The sequence below is a fragment of the Acanthochromis polyacanthus genome, chromosome 12, assembly GCF_021347895.1.
Source record: "Acanthochromis polyacanthus isolate Apoly-LR-REF ecotype Palm Island chromosome 12, KAUST_Apoly_ChrSc, whole genome shotgun sequence".
In the NCBI taxonomy this organism is placed as follows: Eukaryota; Metazoa; Chordata; class Actinopteri; family Pomacentridae; genus Acanthochromis; species Acanthochromis polyacanthus.
This window is the reverse complement of record NC_067124.1, coordinates 32,124,058-32,151,910: the sequence shown is the minus strand read 5'-3', so window position 1 is coordinate 32,151,910 and position 27,853 is coordinate 32,124,058. Positions and strand designations below refer to the sequence as shown.

The 27,853-nt window shown below is 41.2% G+C and overlaps 3 protein-coding genes across 5 annotated transcripts; all 3 read left to right on the top strand.

Annotated features, from left to right (window-relative positions):
* The first annotated feature begins 3 nt into the window (after window positions 1-3).
* Window positions 4-11,340, top strand: LOC110960255 (uncharacterized). Its single transcript, XM_022207425.2, has 10 exons — window positions 4-105; window positions 622-1,080; window positions 1,600-2,121; window positions 3,548-7,101; window positions 7,188-7,443; window positions 8,496-8,693; window positions 8,778-8,867; window positions 8,965-9,151; window positions 9,335-9,542; window positions 9,634-11,340. The coding sequence occupies exons 2-10, from the start codon at window positions 672-674 to the stop codon at window positions 10,885-10,887; spliced, it is 6,678 nt and encodes a 2,225-aa protein (XP_022063117.2). The 5' UTR covers window positions 4-105; window positions 622-671; the 3' UTR covers window positions 10,888-11,340.
* Window positions 11,341-13,619: 2,279 nt separating this feature from the next.
* znf576.2 (zinc finger protein 576, tandem duplicate 2) lies at window positions 13,620-18,332 on the top strand. Of its 3 annotated transcripts, none has more exons than XM_022207423.2 (5): window positions 13,620-13,752; window positions 14,802-14,990; window positions 15,092-15,207; window positions 16,190-16,333; window positions 16,528-18,332. In XM_022207423.2, exons 2-5 carry the CDS (start codon window positions 14,846-14,848, stop codon window positions 17,371-17,373), a joined length of 1,251 nt encoding a protein of 416 aa, XP_022063115.1. In that variant the 5' UTR covers window positions 13,620-13,752; window positions 14,802-14,845; the 3' UTR covers window positions 17,374-18,332. The 3 variants fall into 3 exon arrangements, with proteins under 3 accessions (XP_022063115.1, XP_022063114.1, XP_022063116.1); XM_022207422.2 differs by having other exon boundaries at window positions 13,629-13,764; XM_022207424.2 differs by having other exon boundaries at window positions 13,728-13,820.
* Window positions 18,333-19,475: 1,143 nt separating this feature from the next.
* On the top strand, window positions 19,476-26,710 carry wu:fe05a04 (zinc finger protein 878). The gene is made up of 4 exons (XM_022207420.2): window positions 19,476-19,846; window positions 19,971-20,520; window positions 22,488-23,455; window positions 25,208-26,710. Exons 2-4 carry the CDS (start codon window positions 19,980-19,982, stop codon window positions 25,976-25,978), a joined length of 2,280 nt encoding a protein of 759 aa, XP_022063112.2. The 5' UTR covers window positions 19,476-19,846; window positions 19,971-19,979; the 3' UTR covers window positions 25,979-26,710.
* Window positions 26,711-27,853: the final 1,143 nt, after the last annotated feature.

Below are 27,853 nucleotides of genomic sequence, written 5' to 3'. Positions count from 1 at the left end.
TGCATTTGCGCTCTTGTCAGACGTGACGTTGTCGTGTCTGCGGCTCCTCAGTCCGGCTTTGTGAGAAACGACGCGGAGATGTTTGGGGCGGACGAGTCAGCCTAGGTAACGTCAAATCTCCATCCTTCTGTTTTGATTCAGAGATACGGCCGAGTGTAGAAACGTAGGGAACGAATATTTAGCATTTTCGGCGCCTTTTTACAGACAGGAAATATCGATATTTACTCCCTTGTTTACCGCAAATCAATGAATTTAGCAAACTAAGCTAACCGTTACCTGTGAATTTGTAGTTATTTCAGGAAGACTGCTCAAGATTAGCATGTTAAAATTATGTCCTAGTAGTAAATTCGGACATTTTAAAGTGTTAAAATTGTATTTTACAACAACCTCCAGCGGCTTCCCCCCCTCTCAATCAGTCTTCTTTTGTAATTCAAATGTTTGGAGCCTGGTCTCCCAGCTGTCCCCATGTTAACAACAAAGATGCTGCTCACTGCTGTTCAAATCATAGAAAGCCACATCTCTTAAACAGACTTAAATAAACACAATAGTGTTGGTATTTGTAGTTCATGTAAGTGTTGGTGTATTTGTGTTAAATTCCAGTCGTGTGTTTCTTTGTGGCAGCTGATTCCACTAAAAACACATGAACAAGTGCATTTGAGAAGTAGGGAGCCATGCAGAGTCAGAGCCAGACCCACGATCCTGTGACCACAGAGCCACCACTGGACACCCAGAATCAGCCTGCACAGACTGAAGCAGAGGCACAACAGGAGGAGAACAAATCAACTGTTGATGCTGAAACAACAGAAGAGATAGGGGTGCAGACAACACCTGCCAGTATGACAGTCAGACCACCAGTGGAGAATGCTGCTCAGACGCTCCCCGTATCCACAGAAAACACTGCAAGGACGGACTCTGCTGCAAAGCCCAGTGACCCTACAGACAAGACAAATTCTGGGGGTGTTGGGCAAAAGGCAAAGAAGCCGGATAAAGGAGATGGCAGGAAATATGTGCCGTCCAAGAAAGCCATGGTGGATCCTCTGAAAATGGATATGACCAAGCCTCTGGTCATGCCTCTCACATGTGAGTATTATACCTTCTATGAGAATCTTTTTGTGTTATACTTTTCCGAATCAGGGTGTGATTGATTGATTGTTGATTCAAATTCAAATCCACACACTCATTACAAGAGGCCTTGTGTAATGCTGGTGTTCTGGTGCTCAGATAATAATCATAAATTATCCAGTTGCTGTAACTGTCTGGTTCACACTCCAACATCGGATCAACACATATTAATAATAGGGATAATGAAGCATTATGTGGCTGCTAAGCAGAAGCTGTCCAAGAGGTGGAGTCTGTTTTGCCCAGACAAACCCTTATTTGCTGTTTGGTTGATGTGAAGGTACCTTTCTGTTTTTCATCCTGCCTTTTTCCTCCATGTTACTTTTCACCTACATGTGTGGAATGGAATTTACCCCAGAGGCGCATTTTTCTTTTTGCACGCTTTCATGTTTTACATGGAAACTCTAGTCTAAGAATTTGGACGCAGGTATATGAATGCATATAAACCTTCTCCCCTTGCTGCCATGTTTCTTTCTGCAGCATCTCAGCTCTCCCTTCAGTGCATCGAGTGCCACATCATCTTCAGCGACCACAAAAGCAAAGAGCGTCATCTGAAGTTGAACCACCCTGCAGAATATGAACAATGCATCCTGAGGAATGCCCTTTTTGCCTGCTATGTATGTGACCGCCACTTTACAAACTCCACAGAGCTCTTGGCCCACCAGAAAGCCCACATAGAGAGGAAACCCTTCAAATGTCCAATCTGCAGCCAGGCCTTTAAGAAGTCTTCAGAGCTCACTGTCCATAAAAAGATTCATTTTGGCCAGGATGGCTATGCCTGCACGGACTGTGGCAAACCTTGCAAAACGCTAACATTGCTGAAGTATCACCGGCGCACACACACCGGAGAGAGGCCGTATGTTTGCAAGGTGTGTGGAAAGAGGTTCACCATGTCCAAAGCTCTGCAGAAACATATAGCATCACATTTGCCCAAGGAGGCTGAGGGAGCTGAAGGAGATGGAGGAGACACCACAGCTAAAGCACAAGTGAAGAAAAGTGATGGTAAGAAAAATGTCCATGTTCCAAAAGCCTTATCAGTATACACATTAAAATAATAACATACTTTATTTTTAGGTATGTTTTAGCTACGTAGTGCTAATACAGTTGTTTGGAAATGTCTTGACAGCTATTGAATGCAATGCCATAAAGTTTTGTACAGATATTTGTGTCCCCCTGATGATGAATTGTAGTCACATTACTCATCATTTAGGATAAGATAAGCCAAGTTTTTATCATCACTGAAGTCATGCTTTTGTACAAACGAAATTTGAGTCTTGTCCACATTGGTGCATGGGCTTGCTGATGTGCTAAACTAAAGCAGGAGACTTTAGCATTTAGTTCAAAGTCTACTATGCATAGCCTCACAGAACTACTAGCATAGCTGTAGAATTTCAGTCTTAGTCCCATTTTCTGATTTGCTTAAAAAATACTGGAAAACAACCTAAACAAGGTGCAATCAAAAGTACTAGTACTCTGCCAATAAAAATCCAAAAGCGCAGTTGATTCAAACTTGGCTGTCATTCTCATCAAAGTAGTCTCCTTGTGCAGCTATTCAGCACTCCCAGTGCTTCTGTGACACTTGTAATGCTCAATAGGTGTCCTTTTATGTAAACATGTTAAACTCAGTCTGTGATGACCTGAGTCTCTTAAAGTGTGTCAAAGCAGTGACCCTTAAGCCTGAATTACTATCAATGTAAAATGGACTTGGTAGTCAGTGAGGACCAAACATAAAACCAAATTTGTGCATTTTCTTCTGCTTTGATTGAATGCATACAGGTTCCCGTGGCAATACAACACATACAGTTTGTGTTAGTGTAACTGCACAGCCTTGTTTGGTCATTTGTGTCTTGCTACTCAATAGATTTGCAGCTATAACATATTCCCTTAGAATCACAGAGAATATGATCTGGAGAAGAATTGGTAAAAGGGGGGCGCTTCGTGCAGCCATTTTAAATCCAATGCTCTGAACCAAACACAAGAGGTTAGCTGTGCACCATCAGTTGCTATGGCGATCTAAGCAGGTTAAAATAGAGCAACCTTTGTGATACTGAAAATTCTGGCTCTCTGTCAACATACCTTACTAACCTGTTAATCTCACTTTTTAGTATAGTCCTCTGATGTTCCTTGACAGATTTTCAGATTTTAGAAATTGCAGTCATTTCCACTTTAAAAACTACAGTTTCTTCTTTTGATGGTAGTCACAGACCCTACATTTAACACTGCCTCTTGACATAAACCCTTTTCTTCTCCAGTTCACTGTACACGAAGAATTCAGAAGTGATCAGAAAAACTCGTCCAACACAGGGCCTGCTGTTGACAGCTCAATGTCACATGTTCTCCTGATTCATTATTCCTCATTTTTGTCAGCTGATAGATAATTCTGTATGTTTTCATGCTTTACAACACTTTCTTCCTTTATTATTTTTAGGTGCTTCTACACCAAAGTATCCTTGCTCTGTATGCAAGGCCACTTTCAAGACTTCCAGGACACGGCTATGTCACATCAGAACGAAGCACAGTGTGTTGCCTGCCGCAGCTCCTAACACCATCCCAGCAGGGCAGCAACTGAAAGAAAGTACACCCATCATAACTCCAATATCCATCTGCCAACCGGCCCTACTGCAGGTGGAGCCCAACGGACCGCTGCAAAAAGTTGATGCCAATATTGACACAGAGCAGATTCGCAGACTTATTGAATCTTTGGGAAATGTGCAGAAAGTGAACCAAGTGGTCGTATTGGGGCAGGTACCACCTCATGCCCCTCCACTGGAAGTGCAGCAGATATCACAACTGCCAGAGCCGGTAAATTTGAATCTTGGCCCACCGCAGATAGATTTTCTAGGACTGAAAGAGACAGATTCAAAGGCAGTTGAATTGGACCCTTTAAACAACCCATATGATTCAATGGAGCAAACAATAATACTGGAGCCTATTACTCCAGATGGACAACTAGAAAATCCCTCTTTCTCAGAATTAGGCTCTCACATAGCAGCAGGTGAAAATATTGAGCTAACCCTCGTTCCAGCTGAACAAACAATGAGGTCTGAAGGAGAGGTGATGCATCAGATCCTTCAGCAACCTGAGATTAGTCAAATTCACTCTGATCCTGTGGATCTCAAAGAAAATCTTGAGCAAACAGTCATATTAGAACTTACGCCTGCTTTGATGCCAACTTTGGAGCTGGAACAATCGCAAACATTGCCACAAAATGAAATCCCTCCTTCCTCTTCTCTGGTACTAACCACTGGCTTGGAGACTCCTCAACAGACAGCAGACCAGACTATAATAGAAGAGCAACAAACCAGCTTATCAGTGCCACCACTCATGTCCACAGTTGAGTTGGAGCTGACACCGTTACAGCCACACCAGCAGGACCTCTCCTCTTGCTCTTTTGTTCCTCCAGACACACTTACTCCAAATGAATCTGGAACTAATCCCAAAGAAGATGTTAATTCCCAGATGCAAACATTAGTTCTAGATCAGGTCCACCCTGTGGTGCAAGCAGACTCACTACAAGAGACACACGAAAAGGCTGAGCAAGTGTCATCTGAGGAACTGCTTGTAGATCACAAGAATAACTTGTCTGAAGCTGAGGAGCCACGTGCTCAAGAAGAGATCCAGTCACAGTTAGAGACCAATCAAGCGCAAGAGACCTCAGAGATGCCTGTAAATTTAATGTCAGCTCAAGAACTGGTGAAAGTGCGGAAAAGAAAGCCAGCCAGGACTTTAATTTTTCAAGGATATATGCAAGATCTGGTCAGATCCATAGACAAGGATGACTTACAAACTGATGCCAAACCTGCCAAGCGCCAAAGAACAAAAAAGTCTCATCTTGTTGTTAAATTTGGTCCACAAAACAAAGAGAAGAAAAACATGAAACAGAGGAAGCCATCCCAGCAGCGTCAGCCAATGCAGGAAGAAGTGATAAGAGGTAAAACGCCAACAAAAAAACTCTCAGAGAAAAAAGAAGCATCAGAGAAGAAGGGAAGAAAGGGAAAAAGGGAGAAAACAGTGGGAAATGCTTTATCTCCAGCTGCAATCAAGTCATCTTCGTCAACCCAGGTCCCACAGGTGCAAGAAATCAAGGCGGATACAAGAAAAAATAAAATGAAAAAACAGAAAGAAGTCTCCAAGGGCGGTGTAACACGTATAAGTAAGCACAAAACTGTAGCATCGCCTATGTTTAAAAGGAAAAAACAAGCAAAAATAATGCAAAAAGATCAGCCCAAGAATGCAAAGGATGGGAAGGCAAAGAAAAACTCGACAAAAGAGGAAACGGTTAACAAGGCCGACGTAGCTGGCTCACACATAATGCGAGACTCTCTGCTTCTACTGAAAGGTCATAAACAACCCCAGCTGAAAGTTTACAAGTTAGATCCTTCAAAGGCATCAGGCCAGGCTCCGGAGGCTTTACCTCATGACCTCAAACATCCAACAAATGCATCTACAAATAATCTCTCAGCAGAAGGTAGGGAAAAAGGTGGAAGAGCCAAGAAGAACCAGAAAAATCTGTCATTGTTGTCCTCGCTGCAGGTGTCCCATCAGCCACCTGAGGCCCTGCCCACCAAGCCAAAGGCCACCAGGAAGCGTAAACCCTCCTCCAAAGTGGAGACCGAAGGAGTTATAACTTCTCTTTCCAAGCGTGCCTTAGAGTGTAAGGACTGTGGGGAAAGATTTAGTGAAGTCTCATCCCTTCAGAAGCACAAGACAACCGTGCACATCGTAGAAAGTCCCAGTCTCACGTACACCAATGGGAACATCTTCGAAGGCGTCTCCAGGTTGGATCTTTACCAGCTTCCAAAAGAACAAGATAAGGTTGTCGAGGTGATGCCTGCTGCTACAGACTGGGATACTGAACCAGAGATGGCATTAGAGGACCGAGAGCGAAGCGTCTCTTTTCCAGCTTTGATTCCATCTCCATCTTTTCCTGTTCCCCCAGATGTTGACATCAGTGCCTATGAGGATAAGGGTGCAAGTAGAACAGGAGCAGATAATCAGTCTCAAACTTCTCCTGAAGTTCACCAACCCTCTGAGAAAATGGAAAATGCTGAGATTCTTCCTAATTTTACATCTGAATCACCTTTAGCTACCTCCACTCAGACAACGATATCTCAAACAGGAGAACTTTTACCATCAGATGATGACAAGCGAGAAGAAAATACAGTGAAGAATGCCACCTGTGAGTCTGGCGTCCAGGGAGCAATGGATGAAGATGTAAAGGAGGATTTACTTCTAGAGGTAGATTTAGTCACTGTTGGGGAGCAGAATGAGCGAGATGATCCAGCTTCTCATGAAGACACTGTTCCCCAAAATGAATCAAATAGAAGCAGCAACTCTGAGGGGGAGAGCACTGGCGAACATCCTGAGACATCAGGAAGAAATCTAACTTCACAAAATGTATCATGTTCCACTCACCAAATGGAGATCAAAGAAGAAGAGGAAGAATTGTTAGTCCATAAGAAAAAAGACGGCGGTAAAGGAGCTTCTGCAAATAGTGCTGCCAGAAGTAGAAGAAGAGGAACAGGGCGCTTAAAAAGGGACGTGGTGTCAAAGAGAGTTTCAGCTGGAGATACTGTCAGAGGAACAGAATCAGAGAAGCAACAGGGTGAATGCCAGGTAGTTTATGAAGAACATCGCATCACCTCGGATTCAGAAATGACGGACTGTGAGATCAAGATTTCACAGCAGGAGACGAGTCCTTTATTCCAGGCAAACAAAGCTACTGCTCCTGTTGCACCTTTGCCGTCAGTTCCATCTCTATTAGAGAAGTCTCTTGAAGAACAAGTTGTGTTTGAGCTGGAGTCTGTTCCCACTTGTGTTGAGGAAGAAATGAATGGAATAGAGCTGCAGGGAGGAGAGGGACAAGACAGGGAGGCCGACCAGTCACCAGGCATCATATTGGAGAAGGTTGTTACCTCCAGAGAAAAAGCGACTGCTGACAAGGAGTTGTGCCTGACGACAGTAAGGAACGATCAAAGACAGGTGAGGTGCTAGATGTACCAACAAATATATGACACACTAACAGTGACTTCAACACTGCGGTTTTACAACATGTATTTTCATTCCAGAGTGAGAATGGAGTACAAGTTCTTGGAAGCGAAGAGATCAAGGTCGAAGAGAACAGCTCAGATCCACTGCTGCTTGCAACCACCTGTCAAAATAGACAGAGTGCAAGTGTGCAGCTGCAGCATCATCGGGATATAAAAACTGTTCTGGTGAAAGAGGAAAGCTGCCTCGTGCTGAACGATGCTTCTGTTACACATGGTAGCAAACACATCCGATGGAATGTGGAGCCGGTCAGCAATGAAAACACAGTTACCCCACGTAAGTATTCACTGAACGTACAGTTTTAAGTAGAAGTTCAACACTTTGGGAAATGTGCGTATTTGCTCTTTGAGTTTAAGTAGATCGGCGTCACTTTTACCTCAGTACATCAAGTATAGACAAAGAGCAAGGAGATGATTCGCTTAATATGAACATCAAGCTGTGGTTTTAGGGAAACTTTTGCTCTATAACATATTTGTAGATGTTTTTTGCTGTTTAAATTTTGCGTTTTCAAGATTTAACACATGCATACTGGGATTATTATTCTTCTAGTTTTATTTATATACATTGCCAGTAAATCTATCGATTATTTCTCAGCTAATCTGTGAGTTGTTTTGCCTAGTGGAGAAATAATGAAAAGTGTCACTGCTGCCAAAACCCAAGACAACATCCTCAAATGTACTTTTTCCTCAACCCAGACATTTGTAGTAAATGAATAAAAATCAGAAAATAATACATTTAAGAAAATGGAATCTTCCTTTACAATCTGCAACCATAAAATTAAATGTTCTCCTATATTTAAACCTGCTAACAAAGCAAATATTATTTTATTTCCCTGCTTTTTACAGTTTTTGAAGAGTGTTCTACCATTTCTTTTACATATATTGTCTGTCAGCCCTGCTGCCAGATTCCCCCCTCCATATTTTTTTTTTTACAGGATATTTTTTTACAGCGTAGTGTATGATGCAACATTTTAATCAAATATAGTAGTGTCAGGTAGTATGCCTTAGATTAAAGAGAAGAATATCTGTGAAGTTTCTATTTATGTACAACCCACTTTCAAACTGCTACCATTTTTTATGACTCTTATAGTCTAATCCTGACTGTATAAGCAGATCAGAGTGACAAACATTTCTACAGCTTACAGAAAGAAACTGAATAAGCATATTTCCTCAAATGCAGAATATGTCAATTCAACAAAATTATGCATTTTTATTTCGTCATTTACATTGAATAGATGATTTAGCCTTGTCAGATAATGGGTGATAACTAAATAAGACATTGTGTTGGTTGGAGATGGAGGTTTGATGATCTTGTTTTTGGACTTTCAGTAGTGGACAGTGAGGAGACGACAAGGGACTCTCGCATCACTCCGGAGTTCAACACCAACCAGTGCATCTTTTACCCGGTGAAGGAGGAGGAGAGGGAGGTTCTACTTGGAGCCCCTCAGACCAGCAGAGGGAGTTCAACCCCAGAAGAGCCCGGTGATGCAAATCAGACAGAACATCAAACACCAGATTGTGATATGCGTAAGTAATTGTTTTGTTCCATTTTAATCTTAAACAAACATTATAGGAAGACCTTTATTTTGATGTTGACACTTGTTAAAACAGATGAAGGAAGCCATTCTGCACCAGACTACCAGGAAACAGGAGTCAGAGGTCTGTCAGAACCAGGGGTCAGCAGCTTTGCAGATGGACAAGGTTTGATTTACCACTTGAGTAACGTTCCTAAGCTATTCAGTAAAAATGTTGATCATAGTTAAGATGTCTCATCTTCATGTAATATTTGATCTTTCAGCTGTGTCAGACTCTGAGTGGCAGCATCCGCCAGACCTCCGCGACTATCTCCTCCAGAGTTCTGATGAAGAAGACGTGGGAGGTTTTGAGTTGTCTGATCCTCAGCTTGACTCAGAAGCAGAAGTAATGGCTTATTTCTACAAGAAGCAAAGCAACAGCGCACAACAGCTGGATCAAACTTCAGAAAAGTACAGTAAAACTTCATTTTTAAGGTCTACAGTCTTTCGCAAAACGCATATAAAACATGTAGGAGTATGATGTAGTCAAATTGTGCAGAAATGTTTGTAACTATAAATATTTTTAAATTAGATCATTAAGGATGAACTCTTTCATGTTGTGCTGACTCATTTGCTTTTCTTTTTTCTCCTTAGTTTGACATCTTCATCGAGCCAGATCCAAGCGCCCAGAAGTGAAAACGGCACCCGAGAGCCAATTGATTACTTCTCCAGCTATTTTGGTTGGGATACCTGGGTCGAAATTGCCAGTTCCACAAATAAATTCTCCAACTTGCCTTACCTGGTCACAGCCAGAGAGGTGGCACGCTTTGTTGGCATCCACATCGCAATGGGGACTTTGAAGGTTTGGATTCCCGTTTGATGGGTTTCCCAAATGATGATATGATTTTAGACCACTAAAAGTTGTAATTTATTTGGTTTTTGTTTCTTTTCAGTTTCCCAGTCCAAAGCTCTACTGGGAGGACTTGACGAAGGTGCCCTTGATTGCTGAAGCCATGGCGCTGTCACGCTTCCTCGAGATGTCTCGCAAATTAAAACTAAGTTCAAAGGATCCGGCCAATATCAATGTACGGGAACAAACGCCTCATAGGGATTTTCAGAATGCACTTAAAGGTACAACTTGCCCAAACAGGCAAAGTATAATTCCTCAGCAGTGCCGAAGTGCAAATGACTTGAACAGATCACAAACACAGACTGATCCCCTGTGGAAGGTTCAGCCTTTGTTGTCTCGCTTCAAAGTAGGTTGCCAGTCACTGCGACAGGAAGGCGATTATGCCGTTGACCAATATCGGCTTCCTTTGACTGGGAAGAAGCACAACAAGCTGTTTCTCCATTGCACTACGTTAATCGGATTTAGCGGTTTACTCCTACATGTGGATCTCAAACTGGATCTCTCAGACAAAGAAGATGCTGTAGAGAAAATGGTCCCCAAAGGCAGCATGGTGTTCCTCTGCAAACAGGAGCTCTCCACCCCCGCAATGCTGGAGCGCCTTTTGGTCGCTGGGGTCCATGGAGCGGGCCGGGTGGGAGGAGCTCGAGGGCAGATTGGGGATGAGTTTGTGAGCTCGGATGGGAAGCTAATGTTGCGAAGATCGCACTGCGGCTTCATACTTTCTACTGCCGGGAACAATCGGAGGAGCATGGTCTCTCTCACTGACAGCTTTGAGAATGCCCAGAAATCGGCTCGGCTTAATAGAGACCTACAAAGCCTTTACTCTATTCCCATCACTGCCTCGGCACCGACCTGCTGGCCACAAGCGGTGCTCTGGTACCTCACAGATCTGGCTTTGGTGAACTCCTGGCTGCTGTACCGGCAGGACTCGCCTGCTCCTTTAACTTTCATGGCCTTCAGACTGGAGGTGTCCAAGGCTTTGATCCTCTCCAGTGGCTCTGACACCCAGGACTCTGTTCCGCCTCAGCCCCCCACGGACAAAGCTGAAGCCACAAATGAAACTCCAAATCCCATCGTAGTGGAGGAAAGTCCTCTGCCGGATGCGGAAACACGGTACGACGGTTCGGGCCACTGGCCGGAGCAGCTTGCAGAGGGAGAGGGGGGCAGGTGTCGATTTGGGGATTGTCAGAGAACATCACGAGTGCTATGCCTTAAGTGCTGCGTCTTTCTTTGTATCTCACGCAATCACAACTGCTTTTTGAATTTCCATAATCAAGGGACTTCGGGAAAAGAGTAGTGTCCGGTACAGACTTTACCTTTCATGCTTTCTGATTTAGAATGTAACTGTGCTTTTGGTGTGTGTAAACCCAGCTCCTCTGTCCTTACAGCTTTCCTATGTTGCCTTTCTCTGGCAGTGTCATTCTTTTGTAAGACTTTTGTGAGGTAGTGTAAAAAAAAAAAAAAAGAAAACAAATGCCATATGATGTGGCTTATTATGTCATTGAGCCATTGTATAAAACAAACAAAAAAAAGAATTTGCCTTCAAAAGGAAATGTAAAAAGACTCATAGCCATACACTGTGCTGAAAAGAAGTGTAAAATGTAATTTTAACATTGTGGTTACCATGATGCTTTTTTTACCGTTAATTTTAACCTAATCTAGTTTACATTTCATGATGAGCGTATTTTTTGGCTCTATGAATTCGAACATTATTTATTTCAGAAACAATAAAATACAAGTAAGCAAATCATGCACTGCTGATTTTTTTTTTTTTTAAATAAGCTGTATTGACAAATATCTGCACAATATCATGTTTTCCCAACATTTCCTGAATGATGGCTCTTTTTATTGAAATGTTCCAGTATGCGATGGCACTGCAACAGGAAGCCAGTATGCAAAATACCAGGCTGCTAACATATTGAAACTGAAGCAGCTAAATGGAATCCAGCCATCATAGATTTTCTCATTTACACATGTCAAACATAAATGAATTAATCTAAGGAGGAAACTACAGGGTCACTAGGGCCTGTATGTAGTGAAGCTGTACTGAACTGTGAATTAGATACGCACTCATGCAAAGAGGTATGTTGTATGCAAATAAGCTAAAATATATTACAGTCAGAGAACATTATACAAATAGATGATGTGAACAGTGCATCTACAGATAAGCCCAAAATGCTCATACAAATGCCAAATTTTGACTTATAATGAATTTTTATTTGACCAATTGGTTCCTTCTGGGTGGAAATGACTAATGCAGGTGTAAAAAGAGGCTATTACATTGTATTAGCGATGTTATTATACAGTTGAATTGTTTTTGCTGAAAATGTCATGTTTAATTATTATATATACCATTTGAAATAATTGCAAATTTTAAAGAAAATAGGGCATCGATTCCTATTCAGACTATTGTTGTAATTTCTAATGTTCTAGAGCATAGTGGTCAAACTCATTTTAATTCAGGGGCCAGATACAGCGCAATTTGATCTCAAGTGAGTAAAAAAATCACCAGTAAAATCATAGCATATTAACCTATAAATAATGACAAATACAAAGGAAAGAATATGAAGTCATATCCAAATGTTTTCAAGTACCAGTGGCTTCAGCACAAAGCATCATCAAATAGCACAACAGCTCAACACTGTGGAATTTCAAAGTGAATAGAAGAGAAGAATAGAAGTGTAAAAGGTCAGGAAGAATTCATGGATCAGCGACAAGACTATCTGGATGAATGTGAGCAGTTCTGGTTGCAACATCTCAATCGGACACTCCAGCAGACCAAGAACAAAGCTGGTCTCCATGGATCAGACCAAGGAGGATTCCACTTCTACAAGACACACACACAAAAGCTCACTTGGACAAAGAAGAAAGGATTTGCTACTTGGTCCTGGCGCAAAATTCCAGTGGAGACGTGCAGTTAGTAATTATAAGAGCAGTTTGATTGATGTGGTGACCAGTAAAGAATTTGCATTGATTGCTTAGAAAGGGTTTAAATAACTTTACATAAAGCAATATCAGTACAAATATTTTAAACTGAAATAGGGAAAATTCATTATTACCATCTCTAACATAATATCGTACCATTTTTTCAGTTGGAATGAACCTGCTGGTCAAATAAAAATTCAGTATGAATGAAATTTGGCATGGATGTGAATAATTTGGGGCTTCAAATGGATGTCAAAAGCAGAATCAGAATCAGCTTTGTTGGCCAAGTATGCATTAAAAATACAGACATTTTCACTTTTTCTTTTTCAAAATATTTGACAAAAACAAAATCCACACACAAGCGTTTAAAGAACAGGTTAAAGAAAAATGAGTATTTAACCACTGTGCACAGCGATAAACGGGAGTAAAAGAGCATATTTAAGGTGAACCAAAACTTTAGCATAAAACAGCTACAGAATAGAATTATTACTGTGTAATTATTAGTAGTAATAAATACAATGTTACTACCACTTTATTTACATAAAGTAGCTGGACAATGAAGCAGCTGTGAAATAACAGCTGTGTAATATGTAATGTAATATACAGTATGCAGTGATAGAGGTTTAGGAATTCAAAAATATTCCACTTTAATGGACAAAGTTTTTGTTAAAAGGCTACAGTTTACACTGTTTTTGGTGCTAATATATAATTGCATGAGTAAAAAAAATTGCATGAACAAAAATCACAATTAGTACTTTTGATCAAGTTGTTTGGGGTCACGTGACAAAGATCAAACATAGAATCACAATAACTAGAATAGATTAGTTCAAATTTACGTCAATTAAGGTGAAGCTGCATAGTTTCTCTGTGATGGAGCTATTTATATAAATCAGTTGAATATATTAAAAAAGATGTACAGCGTTTAGAAAAGAGAATCTGCTATTGTAATGCTAGTTTACACAGTAGAAGTATTTAAGTTATGTGCTTCGTTTTTAGTAAAGGGTTGCGTTTCCTTGTGTGTACAGTGCAAAACCGTGCTGTGTAACGGAGAAAAATGGTAAATTTACATTTGATATTTGTGTGTTTTGTGTAAATATCAATCGATAACAACACCGAAGACTCCCCGGCGGCCATCTTAGTCGTACCAACGGCTGCCACTGCACATCGGGAGGTGTCCGATCTGTGGGTTGTACTTCTGTGGGGTCAACTCTCTCACTCAAACTACCTTCAAAGAGCGGTTAGTGGTAACGTACGTCTCCACTCAATCTGATATCGTGATTTAATCTGATTGCTTTGTGTGTAAAGGTACCGACGTGGCTCGTATTTAATTACGGCAGATGCATGCAAGCGGCAGGCGACGAATCAGAATTTGAAAAGGCAACGGAAAGTGTGCGGTGCTCTTTGAATGGCAGTCAGTGTTGTTAGCGCTAACTAGCTAACCACCAGCAGCCTGCTAGCGTTAGCGCGCCCAAGTAGCCCGGTGTTTTGTGATTAGCTCCGTGCACAGACGTTAAATTAAAGCAGCTACCTGGTGTGCAAACGGTTCCGGTTTACCTGCTGGAACCGCTAAAGACAATTTATTCAGATAACTGTAACTGAGGTGCATGTAGCCTTGCATGGCGCTAGTTAGCCTGGCTAGCGGCCTTACGGTAGGTTAGCTAATATTAGCTTAAACTTCAGTATTTCCCGTTGGCTACTTGTTTAATAACCTTTTGGGTAAAGCCGCTGTGGATTCAGGAAGCTCTTATTTTAGAATTATTGACCTCAGCCTAACTAAAAGGGCGTTTTTTTCTATTGCTGTGATTTGTTGACTCTTAACGTAAGTGGTTGCATCTGTGGGATTTTAACGGTGTTATGTTACCCGCTGCTAATAGGGCTGCGACTGTTATTTTCATTGTCGATTACATTGAGGATAAATCGATTAGTTGTTCGTTACATAAACCATTAGAAAATGCTTAATATTATTTCGACAAGTGTCTCCCAGAGCCCAATTTAACGTCCACAAATATCCTATGTCCAACAAAATATTTAGTTTACTGTAGAATTTTTTTGGTCAGAAGAAAAACCGAATTTAAGACCCTAAAATAAAAAAAAATGTCTTTATAGTCATCTCAACTTTATTATTTGATCTTCACAATAGATTGTGATTATTTTCATAGTTGATAATTGATTAATTGTTGCTGCTCTGCCTGTTGATCATGCTTGCCATTTTTCCACGTGATGTTTATTCTTTAGTTCATTCAATTTTTTTTTTTTTTTGCTGTTTTCTTCTTTGCCTGAATCCAGGAAAGCTATTGTGAGTGCCTGCTTGGACCACCCAGCATCCCAGGATGGACTCGGAAATTTTGAACATAGAGGAGATAGTGTTGGGACGGGGCTTGCCGGATCCCCCTCCTGAAGTTCCCCCCGAAAAACCAGCAGAACCGTACAAACCCATCAGTTTGAATGGACCTCCAACAACCACTGTTCAGCCCTGTAAGTGGAGCTGTGGTCACAAGTTAAACTTAGTTACCTGTAAGCAACTCAACATTAACCTTGTGTTCTGTGATCTCTCTACACTTCTTGTGTGCTTCCAGACCAGCATGAAAATCTGCAGTGTTTCCAGTGCTTCATCACATTCTGCAGTGCCAAAGCCAAGGAAAGGCACATGAAGAAGAGTCACAGGGAAGAATATAAGCAACAGCTTCAGCAGGTAAGATTAAAAGAATTTTACCTAAATGTGATGAGTTTGTGTCATTTGTTAAATGTAAGTGCATAGGGCAAAATGTGCCTTAGTTTTTTTTAAACTGCTATTTTTAATGGGGTTTTATGCGTAGCCCTACTAGATTACTTTAAGTTTTCATTTTTGTGTTTGTTTTTTTCTGGAACCAAGTTTATTTTCTTTAAGCACCATATATTGTCCAGTAAACAAGTGGGTTAAAGGTTACAGTTTCAGTTTGTGATATCCTGTGGTCGTTTATTGTTATATTTGTGTAATGTTAATGCAATTGCAATGCAAAAAAAATACAAAAACCTTTTATAATCATAAAGAAAACAAAAAGCATGCAAATTATATTTCCCGTGTTTTTGAGTATGTTGTTTTCTAAAATTTTGATTGATCAGCGCTTGATTTACACGGTCGCCAGGTTGCCATTTGCGACATTTTTAGTCGCAAATGGCGACCTGGCGAGCGTCTAAATCCAGCGTTCGATCGAGCTGAACCACCTATCATGTTTTCTTCATGGAGGCAGCCACTTTGTATGATGTCATCAACCTCCCATGATTCCCGGCGACCGTCTAAATCGAGCGCTGTTGATACTTGAAAGTGTGTTAGAGTGGCCATCTTGCAAACGGAGGGTTGCAGTTCGATCCACCGGCCCGTCGTGCTCATGTCGAGGTGTCCCTGAGCAAGACACCTAACCCCTAATTGCTCCTGATGGGTCGTGGTTAGCACCTTGCATGGCAGCTCCCGCCATCAGTGTGTGAATGTGTGTGTGTGAATGGGTGAATGTGACGTATCATGTAAAGCGCTTTGGATAAAAGCGCTATATAAATACAACCATTTACCATTTATATTGATGGTGCTCTGATATTGTTAGTGTTGGTCATTAACATCTATGTGTTTGTTAATTTAAATAAATTGAATGATTTAAATTGTTCTAACTGTGGCTCCTCTTTATTTGATGTCTTCACAGGGTAACACACTGTTCACATGCTATGTGTGCGACCGCACATTTCTGTCATCTGAGGAACTGACACAGCACCAGCCAACACACAGCAAGGATGACAAGCCCTTCAAATGCGTTCACTGCAAGGAGAGCTTTAAGACGTTCTCTGAAGTGAGTATAATATGTATTTTAAGAAAGTTGCTTGAAGATAAAACACTAGCTGTATTAAAGCTGGGAATGCGGTGAATTTTTTGACAAAACTTCTCTCCTACAGTAGTTAGATTATTTTTCTAGTTTCGACTATTGAGCACGTTCAAGTTTGTATTTAACGTTTCTTTGTAACTTTACACCTCTCACCTTTGTAGCTCACAGCTCATAGAAGACAGGTCTGTCCAGAGAAGCAGATGGTATGCAAAGATTGCAACGAAACCTTCCGGAGTGCCGGACTGCTGCGTGCTCATCGCCTGACCCAGCATCCTCGTCCAGATGTAGAGATTGCAGAGCAGCTGGAGGACCCGACAAAAACCCATCGCTGTAAGAAGTGCGGTCAGGGATTTGAAGCCGAATCCGAGCTTTTAGCGCACCAGGAGAAGTACCCTGAAGGTCAGCAATGCAACGGCAGCACTTCATCCATCAAGAAACGCGGACGGCCAGCCAAAGCCGAAGACTCGGCAGCAGCTGCTGAGAAGAAGGGAAAGCGGAAAAAGAAAGATGAGGCCGAGACATCTGAGGAGGCAGCGAAGGCCAGCAGCGCTTCAGAGTCAGCAGCATCCCCAGCAGAAGAAAAAGGCAAAGCAGGCGGAGTGAAGCGCGGCCGTCCTTCTAAAGCGGCGTCAAAATTGGATACAGAAGAGAAGAAAAGTCCTGAAGATGACAGCGAAGCTCTAGACAAGGAGAAGAAACCTAAAGTGGATTCGGCTCCGGCCCGTCAGCACCCCTGTTCTGAATGTGACCTCACATTCCCCAGCTTGATTCAGCTTCGCAATCACAAGAAGGAGAAACACGCCCCGCGGAAAGCTCATCCCTGTGAAGAATGTGAAGAGAGCTTCGCCCGTCCTGAGCAGCTGGACGCCCACATGTCGCGGGCTCACGCCGTCGGCCGCTTCGCCTGTCCAACCTGCGGGAAGAGCTTTGGCCGTGAGCGCACCCTCAAAGCTCACCAGAAAAGCCACCCGGAGGAAAAGCCTGAAAACCCAAGTGCAAGGAGATAATTGAGATGCGGGGACTTTGCAGAAAGTTTATGGTTTTTGAAGATTTTAGTCATGAATTGTCCTTTTTTTTTGTCTTTTAACCTTGGAGATCTCATACTCCAGCTGATGTTCCAGATGAAATGATTTGGAGAATGACTTTTTAGCGAGTTTTGGATTTAAAGCTAAGTTTGATTATGAGCTGTTGAAATGTTGGACAAACCGATGCATCTCCTAAATTGACTAACCAAATGTTAAATTCATCTATTACAGCATTTGTCATAATACATAGTTTATTTGTAAAAAAAACAAACTGTTTTGATTAACTTTTTAAATGATTTGAGAATTTTTTTTAGTGTGAAATGGGTTTGGTGTGAATTTATTACTCTGTGTCTTGAGTTCTTTAACTTTGGATTAAACATTTTTTATTTTCTGTTGTTTTTTTTTTCCAAACACATTGGATACGTACATCATATTTTGAAGTCAATTAGTTGCCTAGTAAAGATACTATGTTGGGATGTGTAGACAGTTTGTCAAAAGAAATGTGTTATGTACAGCTTCTGGGTCATATTGTGCATTTTTACAGTTAATGTTCTGATTATGTTACTTTCTAAATTAAGTCTCATTGAGGAAGATTTTTAAAACAACACGATTAAGTTTTGCTAAAACTTTTATTTTGGCTAAGTGCTTCAGATTCAATGTGGAGTGTTTGGCATGTGGGTAGAAATGATCCACTATAATCCTCATTTGTCTTTATGCTAAAAATGTACTCCTTTATTTTTCACTTATCCAGATAATGATCATGTCTTAGACATTTCTTAAACGGGACTTGTGGCTCTTTAATGCCTTAGAATCCCACAAGGAACTGTGTATATCATGTGTTATTCACTGATTGGATTGTTTCTCTCCCCACTGCGATGTGTCTGGACACTGCAAAAATGTAATAAATCATGCTATCCCGAGGGAGGCTGCTGAAGAAATAACCTGACTTTTTGTCTTTGTTCTCGCATCTATATTCAGGAACACAACCTGAAATGTAGCGTTGGATTATTTGTCTTCATGACACGTTTTATATTCTTGGTATAAGACATTCCCTGTAGCTATGGTATTAGTGTCTTATTTAATTGTTTCAATATTAAGCTTTTATTGTAATTATTATACAAGGCATGAAGGAGAATTTTGATATATTTGTAAGGCTAACATTAAAAAGTGTTTGCTTTGGTACATACTGCCAACACTTGAACATTGAATATAATCTACACACTAATTTTGTAACATCTTTTCTACTGTATGTGTCTAGAAATACAATTATTTTTCTGTTCTTGTCAATATATTCAAAGGGTTTTAAAAACACTATACAATAACTCATTGAAATACTGATTGAAATTTGCAGCTGTCAGCTTTTTTAAAAATGATCTTGTAATTTAATTTTGTGCTTGCAGCTAGTAGTGTGTGAAATGGTGGTGGAGATACATTTAATGTACTATTTAACCTAACTGCCTAACCTTTAACCTGAAGAATACTGTACATTTCTTAACCAGTAATACACAAAGAAGAACTCCAGAAAAAATTATAGAAAAAATAGAGAGCTGCACTGGTCAAAAACAATAAATCAAAAGTTTGATAGCTGAAGAAAAAACAACCCAGAATGAAATCAGGTATTCTTCCTAGACAGTAGTCATTGAAAATGAAAAAAATAATAATTTTCCCAGTTTTTATGAATGGAAAATTTGAATAAGAGTTTCTGAGACACTTCATTATTACAGAAATGCACGTCTAAACATCCACGAGATATTTTGGGAGGAGATCATGATGATGGCTTACATGAACAGAACATCACAATATAGATAAACTGCATGATCTTCATCAAGCAATTGTGATATTAATTGGGGATTAGTGAAACAGATGTGTGACTAACATAGAAACAACCACATTTGCCACATTTATTAATTTGAATTGGCGCTACTATTACATTTCTAATTTGCGTAGTACAAAAGTATTACCTGCATTGTATAAAATCTAAAAAAATAAATATATTATTAATCCGCGCATGCGCCATTGTCCTGCGGCTGCGAGATGTAATACCACTCCTAGACACTAGTAGCGCTGCGGTGCCAGTGTCGCTGTTCTCTCCTTGCGCTGCTTCATTTGTTTTCCTTTTTTGACCTCTTTAATACACCGATGTTCGGCAGGAGTGAGTCGGTGGCTGGCTAGCTGCTTCATTGTTAACGCTTTGTTTCAGCGCCCTGTGCGGCGAATATTTTTGTTTTCGTCGCTCGTTAGTGCGCGTCCCATTAGCTTTAGGCTAAAAATACAAGCTAACATCGAAGGCACAGCTCGTGCAGCCACGCTTTGTCATCATCCCTCCCTCCTGCCAGGTGAGCTGAGGTGGCCAACAGCGTTGTAAGGTGTGTCATAATGGGATTCTCTTAAAGATTGCAGGAAACCTTTAAAAGAAAGAAGAAAGCCAGAGGAATTCTTACACAGATGTCGACAGGTAAGCTGTAATACATATATCTGATAGTATTATTTGTGCAGGTTGTAAATAAACCTCATTTAGCGTCTTATAAATTTCAAATGGTAATTGAACACCAGCCGCTCTCTGTTTTGTGACTCCACAGCCAGCAGCCATGTCCATTGAATACACCATTGATATCCAGCTGACGGAGTTGGGATTCCCAGACATCCTGCAGCCACAGGAGGCTTCGGATAGGGAGACACCCTGTCACCCCACGTCGCCTGGTGACTCCCCCAGTCACTCCCCCGCTTCTTTTTCAACCAGTCATAAGCAAAGACATGTGATCAGAGATGAGAAAGAAGCAAGTACAGCAAAACTGACCTCCAACTCCCAGCAAAACACAGTGGTTTATGTGTCGTCACCTCCGGCAGAGACATTGCCCGATAAACAGGTAAATTCTGTACAGAGTCCACAAGATGAACCAGCTGTCAACGGGACTGAAAGGTCAGAGATGACTGTAGATGATTCCCCTGCTGGAGCAGACAGTCCCCAGCTGATCACTGATGAAGGTGGCAGAAATACTGCTAGGCAGGGACCAGCAGAGGGCCAACAGAATGTGGATGATGACTCGGACGACAGTGAAGTTTCAGATCTGTATGAGGAAGAAGAGGCTGACGAGGAAGACGACGAGGAAGAGGACGGAATAAGCGATGGTATGACTGATTTCTCTTAAGGCTAATGCACCCACACGTATTGGGTCAAATCAGGTTAAAGATATCTATATTGCACATTTTAAAGCAACCAGTGTGCTGTATATGATATAAGAGAGATGACAAAAAAATGTGCAAAGGCAAAACAAGATTTTAAAAAAATCATTAAATGTAAAATACTCAACAAGACAAATAAGACAAGAATTTGTAAGGCTAAAACCACTAGGAGCAACCAAAGGCCATTCAAAAACATGCACATTTTCAGATTTTTCCAAAAAATGTCAACAGAAGAGGAGGATTTAATGTAAAGGGAAAAGCTACTCTGAGTTTTAGAGCTACTACTGCAAAGGCATGATCTCTTTTGCCAACCAGCCGATTGTGGATCCGTTTAACTGTCTGAGGGTCTAAGAGGCCAAGATGTAGAGTAATGGCAGAGAATTTTTGAAATTTACCAAGTTGTCAACCCATGCTTGGCTTCATAAAGACATAAAAGAACCTTAGAATCAAGGTTTTTGTGAGTGTATGAAAGGTGCAGCACAAGTAAGGTCTGTCCGGGAAATTTGCCAAATATAAGCAGTACATAGACATTTTTCTTATTGTCAACAAATCTTATGAAAACATTCGAAACTGACAATGAAATGAAAAGAATCAAGTGTGCACTCAAAGCTAGATATAGCTTATTCCCTTTATCAAAGAACTCCGTTTGTGTCCTAAAACTCTGGAAAGCGCATAAAGTGACACATGTAAATGATAAAACCTGAGCGGTGTAGTCCTGATTAATCATTATTTTTAGTGTCGATTAACCTGATTGGTTAGGTGAATAGGTCAAAAATGCCAGTCAGTGTTTCCCAAAGTTGTCAAACGTCTTGTTTTGTCCACAGAATATTCAGTTTATTGTCATAGCAACAACCAAATAAAATTGGCAAAAGTTTTCTTTTTGTTAAGAAACTGCTCAGACTGATCAAATGATTATCAAAATACTTGGATTTTAATTTACTAGTTGACAACTAATTGATAAATTTGTGCAGTTCTGCTATAAAGAATATTTTGGTCCTTGCTGAAGTCATTTTTGCCATGAGCTGTTGCAGTGTCCAACTGTTTTGGGACATTTTAGCTTCAAATGAAAGTAAATATTTGTGACTTCTTTGCGTGAACCCTCACCTGCCCAAATATTTGTCAAGTGAAAATGCCGCTGTTGTATTTTGAACAGCATAAGCCTGATTATATGTCATCTGGCAGCGCAAAGCCTCACAATTCAAGACTATTTCTACTCAGTACAACAGCAGCAATTCCAAAAGCAGTAGTAGCTAACTTTCCAATAAGATTTCATACACAGTTTAATGTTTTTTTTCTTATTTTCTGCCGTCTATAGGGGCACATATTTGATGAATCACTAGCTGCCCGCTAAGGATGATATCAGCACTTTACTGGCATCGGCATGATAAAGGCTATAAAATGAACATATTGGCAGATAGATAACACCTGTCAGGTTTAAAATTAACAAGTTTGTTTGAAAATGTTACATAGAAATGAAAATGGTGCATTTTACATAGAAATGTTCTTCTTTTTCCTCAGTGAATGTGTACATTTTAAAAACATTCTGCATTTGCTTACACCCGCCATTAATTCCCTGACAAGAGAGACCCAGTGCCCTCTGAAACTAGGTGGAAAAAATGTGTACAGGTATTGGCAAATGGACAAAATAAATGTAAAAAAAAAATCTATATTATGTTTTATTTTGTGAAAAAAAGATTTTATCATGCAGTAGGAACAAATTGGTGAAGAGCTAAGTGCCTCTCTTACGGAAGGGAAATTAACAACTATCAAAACATGAACTCGCACACTTTTGTGTCTGATATTTTCATGGGTTTTCTTATATTCTAAAACCCCATATATGATTTCCTTCCTGCTGAGTGTGCATCTTTATTCCTGATCTGCTCTCATCCGTTATTTCCTTCTCTTTCCCCCAGAGTCGGGTCATTCAGGTGATTACCGCTGCAGCATCTGCCATCTCCAGCTGCCCTCCCAATTCAAGCTCCAAGACCACATGAACCTGCACACAGGAGCGCGTCCGTACTGCTGTGCGGAATGTGGCAAGCGCTTCTGCCAGATCTATAACTACCGCGTCCACCTGCGCACTCACGCCCTGGTCAAAGTGGATCGTCCCCAGTGTCGCATCTGCCTGGTGAGCTTCCCCGCGCAGGTGGATCTGAACAGACACCTGTCCAGAACTCACCTCGAGGACGAGTTTTACGAGTGCGACCTGTGCAAACGCGTGTTTACCTCGCTGAAGGCGTGCGAAAACCACGTGCAGCTCCACAAATGCATGCTGAATGTCGTGTGCGACGTGTGCGGCCGCAATTTCTCCTCCCCAAAATCCCTGGCGCGCCACCGGAAGAAAAGCTGCCATCGCAATTATAAATGCACGGACTGCCCCAAGACCTTCACCAAGAAGAACGCCCTCCTCAAACACAGCTTCTCCCATCTGGGTTTGCTGCCGTACACCTGCATTCGATGCCGCCGCCACTTCCGCCTGGCGAAGCTGTACCGCCAACACAAGTGCGAACCCGAACGCATTCACTGCGTGGCGTGTCTGAGGGAGTTCCTCAGTCAGGAGGACTTCCAGCAGCACAAAAAGGACACGGGCTGCTGGGGCAACCAGGACAGGAACGTGACAACGGATGAGATCAGGTGTTTGGAGTGCGGACAGAGATTCGACACTTCGGAGGAGCTGAAGAAACACGCCGGGGCTCACCAGAGGGTGCTCAAGTGCGCCGAATGTGGGAAGGGGTTCCGCTCGGCGCTGCTGTTAATGTCCCACATGGGCGGTCACGCTGGCAAGTCGCCCTGCCTTTGTCAGAGCTGTGGATTCGGCTTCCCCCACCAGCAGAACTACGACAGCCACCTTAAAACCTGCGGACAAACACTTCCATCTCAGGTGAGTGACGTACGAGCTTCACCTCCACTGCCTTTGATTGCATTTCAAATAATACTTCACTCTGTTGTGCAGATTTCCCACCTTCCAGGCAGTTGAATGTTTCAGTTCAGCACCAGCGTTTATTTGAGAGTCAAATCGCAGTGGTATGAAAATGAGTCGGGCTATGTAATCCATCCATGAGCTTGAAGGTAGCTTTGTCTGCTGTTAAATTGATGTCATGTGTGGACAAGTGCAGGCACTTTGGTTATGGATTTTAAATGCTTTGGGAAACCCCAACATGGAAGAGCTTCTGGAGAATTATTTTGTTTAATACAAGGAAGTGAAAATTTCAGTTTTTTTTTTTTTTTTTTTTTTTGAGTGACCGATTTCACATGCAAATCAGTATTCCGGTTTTAAGAAAACTGGTTATTTTTATCCCTATATTCAGTATCCAGGTTTCTGTGTGCAGGTGTGACTTGATTTCTTAACACCTCCGTCATTCATTTCTGTGCAAAATGATGAGAAACCACATGCAGTGCTGACCATTAAAGCATACGTTTCATCCTGCGGTCAGCACTTTGCAAAAGCCTGTCAGAGGTGCAGTGAAAAGAAAGAAAAAACACTTCACATCAGATTGAGCCTTTGGTACTTGGTACATCATTCACACACGTTCTCCAATCAGATGAATCTCCAGCTAAACATCAGCAACATTCACATAAATTAGAGCAAATTTGATGCCGACTGCAAGGTTATCCAGCACTAAGGGAAAAAGTTTGAGTGCAATGTTTATGTTTGTTGATTTTTAGAAGAAAATGTTTTAAAAGGAGCTTTAGAGAAAAACTAAATTTCAGTTTTCTTTCCTTATAGTGCTTAAAATTAACTTTCTATGTACAGTTTGATCAGTCAGTTGCACAAAATTGTTTAAAGAAAAACTGTGAAATTGACAAACTATTTAACGTAACATACAAACGAATATACTTGAGCATTTGTTTATATCACTGGTCATTTTGCCATTGTGATATTGAGCAATGTGATTCTTCATCAGATTTTCCTCAAATTTATTCACATTCTGCAGTGATTGTGAATGCAGTCAGTTTTTGGTCTTATGCTGGTTTTGATTTTTGAAGATGTTTTCAACAACACGAGAAACCTGGTTATTCATGTGCCTGCAGGGACCCGTCTGAGTCAGCTTTTCGGTCATCTGTGTGTAGGTGTGTCTGGATTTTCTCTATGTGCTGTTTCAACAAAAAAAAATGCTCGGGAACATAAATGGCATACCACAGTATCCAGGGTTTCTGTCAAGCTGGCACATCCAGGTTTCTGAAACTAGGATCTGGTGTTTACATGCTCAGTGTACAACCAGGATGCTCATGCACAGATAAACACACTCAGTATCCCAGTTTCTTTTGGAGTGCTCCTGCTGACATTGATTTTCCGACAAAATAGCTCAGAAAACAAGGAAAGGTTGAACTGAGATGTAAATTATATATTAAGTAATGCAGTTTGGAAAATATGCTGATCCATTTTCTTTGATGCTGCTGAGCTTAAGAGGTGCTGTTAGGTGGATTACGTTCTGCTTTTGGACAGAGCTAGATTAGCTGTTTCCCCCGTTTCTATTTGCTGCTGGATAAAGCTTCATATTTATCGTACAAATCAGGTAGAGTGAACATATTTCCCTGAACTTTCATTATTTTTGTATCATAGTATGTCACACTCTGGTTTTTCATAGCTCATCCAATAACTGAGACGTTTTCATTGTGTTTCCATTTCTAGAGTGCTCCCAAGAAACGTCAGACCTCGAAGAGCTCTTTGCCCGACACGAAAAAGCCCGGTGCAAAACCAGACTCGTCGACTGCAGCAGCCACAGTCGCTGCGCCTGTTTTTGTTTCAGCCAATCCTGCTGCACCAGTTCAGGACTGCAGCAGCCCAGGACTTGTGACGGCGGGCGTGTCTGCTGGCTCCGCTCCATCAGACGGGGTTTGGAAGCTAACTCTCAACGAACAGCCGCCTCCCGGAGTCGAACTCGTCGTGTTTGTTCCTGTCTGTCCAACTCAAACCAATGGGCTTCCACTCCCGTCTGCAATCCCTCAGACTCTACCAGTCACAGCTATGCAAGCCCTGCCTCAAGCGTCCTCCCCACTCCTTCCAGGTAACCTCGCCGTGAGCGCTGCTCTCGGAGCCCCCCTGGATCTCGTAACTGGGATTAAACAGGAACCAGAAGCACCTCTGGACTTGTCTAAGAAGCGCAGCTCATCGGAGTCCGCGCCAACCAACATTCCTCTTCCTCCTGTAAAAGGTGAGCCGGAAGAGAGTGAAATTTCAGGGCAGATTAATGGTACTGAAAGACATGAATTTAAGAAACGCACAACAAAGACCGAGGAGAAGATGGCACCATCTGGACCAGTGATGGGTATAAAAAGTGAGCTTCTTGGTCTTGATTTGTGCTTATCCAGAACCAGACAACCCGCAGACAGCAAGCCGGATGAAGAAGTTAAGATGGAAGTTGGCATTTCAAACCCTCCCTGTGCTGATATGGAGACTTGAAACACATTGAGGGAGGAATAATACTCACATTCCCTACTCTGCAAAGAAGCACACTCCATTTTACTCCATCTATAGCCACTTACACCAAATATGGAGGTGATGTTATACAGTCAGAATTATATACTAATGAATGTCGTATACATTTCTGTCTAATTAGTACATCGACCAGCATATGGTTTTAGAATAAGGCAGGATTTTTCCTACAACTGCTTTTGTCACTAGTATGAATAGACTCTTGAACTGTCTACAGTTACTGTAATTTTTGTTTTGGTGTACGAGTTTTTTTTTTCATTCATCTGTAAAGAAAACATTCCAAGCTTTTGTTTGAGGCATTTTAAAAAAATAAATGCATTCTTGGTAAGGCTTTGTGGATTGGGCCCACGCCTATGCAATTATGTGCAGGGTTTCTCTCAGCATTTTAAAAAAAAAGTTGCATTTGACTTTATTTCTTTGTGGAGAAACAGAATCTTTTGGTTTCCTTCATGCGTAATAATTGAATGAAAACACAAGATTTCTTAGTCTTCAACTGGATACTTAGTTTTTTTTTCCTTTTTTGTTTTCGAAGCCTGACCTTTAGTACTGTTAAATGGATTCATTAGGATGCTACTGATCAATAATAAGACATTTTGTCACTTTGTGATTTGCATTTGCTGAATATGTACATTCTGCAGGAATATTTTGATGTTTTTCTAAAGGCAAATAAAAGATTTGTCCTTAATGCAAGATCCTTCAGCAACTTGTTGACCTCAGTTTCTTCTTCTTCTTTTCCTTTCGGCTTTTCCCTTCAGGGGTTGCCACAGCGAATCAATTGCCTCCATCTAACCCTGTCTGTCATACATTTGATTCGCATGTTTGATTTGGCCAAAGTTTTACATCGGATGCCCTTCCTGACACAACCGTCTGTATTTATCTGGGCTTGGAACCGGCACAATAGGACACTGGCTTGTGTCCCCTTGCGGCTACATTACTTGTTGACCTCAGTTTATTTAAATTAATAGCCTACAGTACTGACTCGTTTCTGTTTATGTACATGTAGGGCATATTAGGCTGATCACTTGCTTCTTGATGTTGATGTGTTTGAAACTGGAAAAATGAACAGTATGACAATCAGTGACTTAGGTGAAAGTCGCCTGGGGTTAAGCTTAGGCACTTTCATGAATACTATTGCAGACCACATACACCTCTAGATGGCATGACAATGAACCCATTGTTTAGGAAGATAAAATTTCCAAGATCTCAATCTGATCAAGCAAATGCGGGATGTACTTGAAGGGCAAGTCTGATCAATGGAGGCGTAAAGAATCTGCTGCTTGGTGCCTGATACTTTCAGTCCATATCTCTGCATTTAAGAACTACTTTAGTCTTTTTCTGTCAAGCAAAAATAGACATTTAATCAGCCAGGTTTTACTGAGATTTTCCAACGTCTGGCCACTGCACAGAAAATCCTTGAAGAAATCTCCTTTTGTCCAATAGCACAGGGATTTGGACACTGTTGCAGTTTAAGTAGAGGTGAAGTAGCCCTCCTTTCATTATTAGTGAAAAATATCAGGGAAAGAAAACAACTTCAAGGTTTAAAAACGGTCACAAGTTTGCTCCCATGTGGCAGAATTTTGGTAAAATGTAGCTTGTTTAGTCATTTATAATACTTTGATGCTTATGTACAGCACCTTGGTCAACTGTGGTTGTTTTAAAGGTGCTTTATAAATAAATTTGATTTGATTTGATTTCTCTGTGCACCACCAAAGTGAGCTGTTGGGACAGCAGAACTTTCCCAGATCTAAACAAACATATTTACTGATAGGTCCCAAATTATTCACACAAATACCATTTTTTTATTGCCCATTGTCATTTGATTGAAAATTTTTCTTCTGGCTG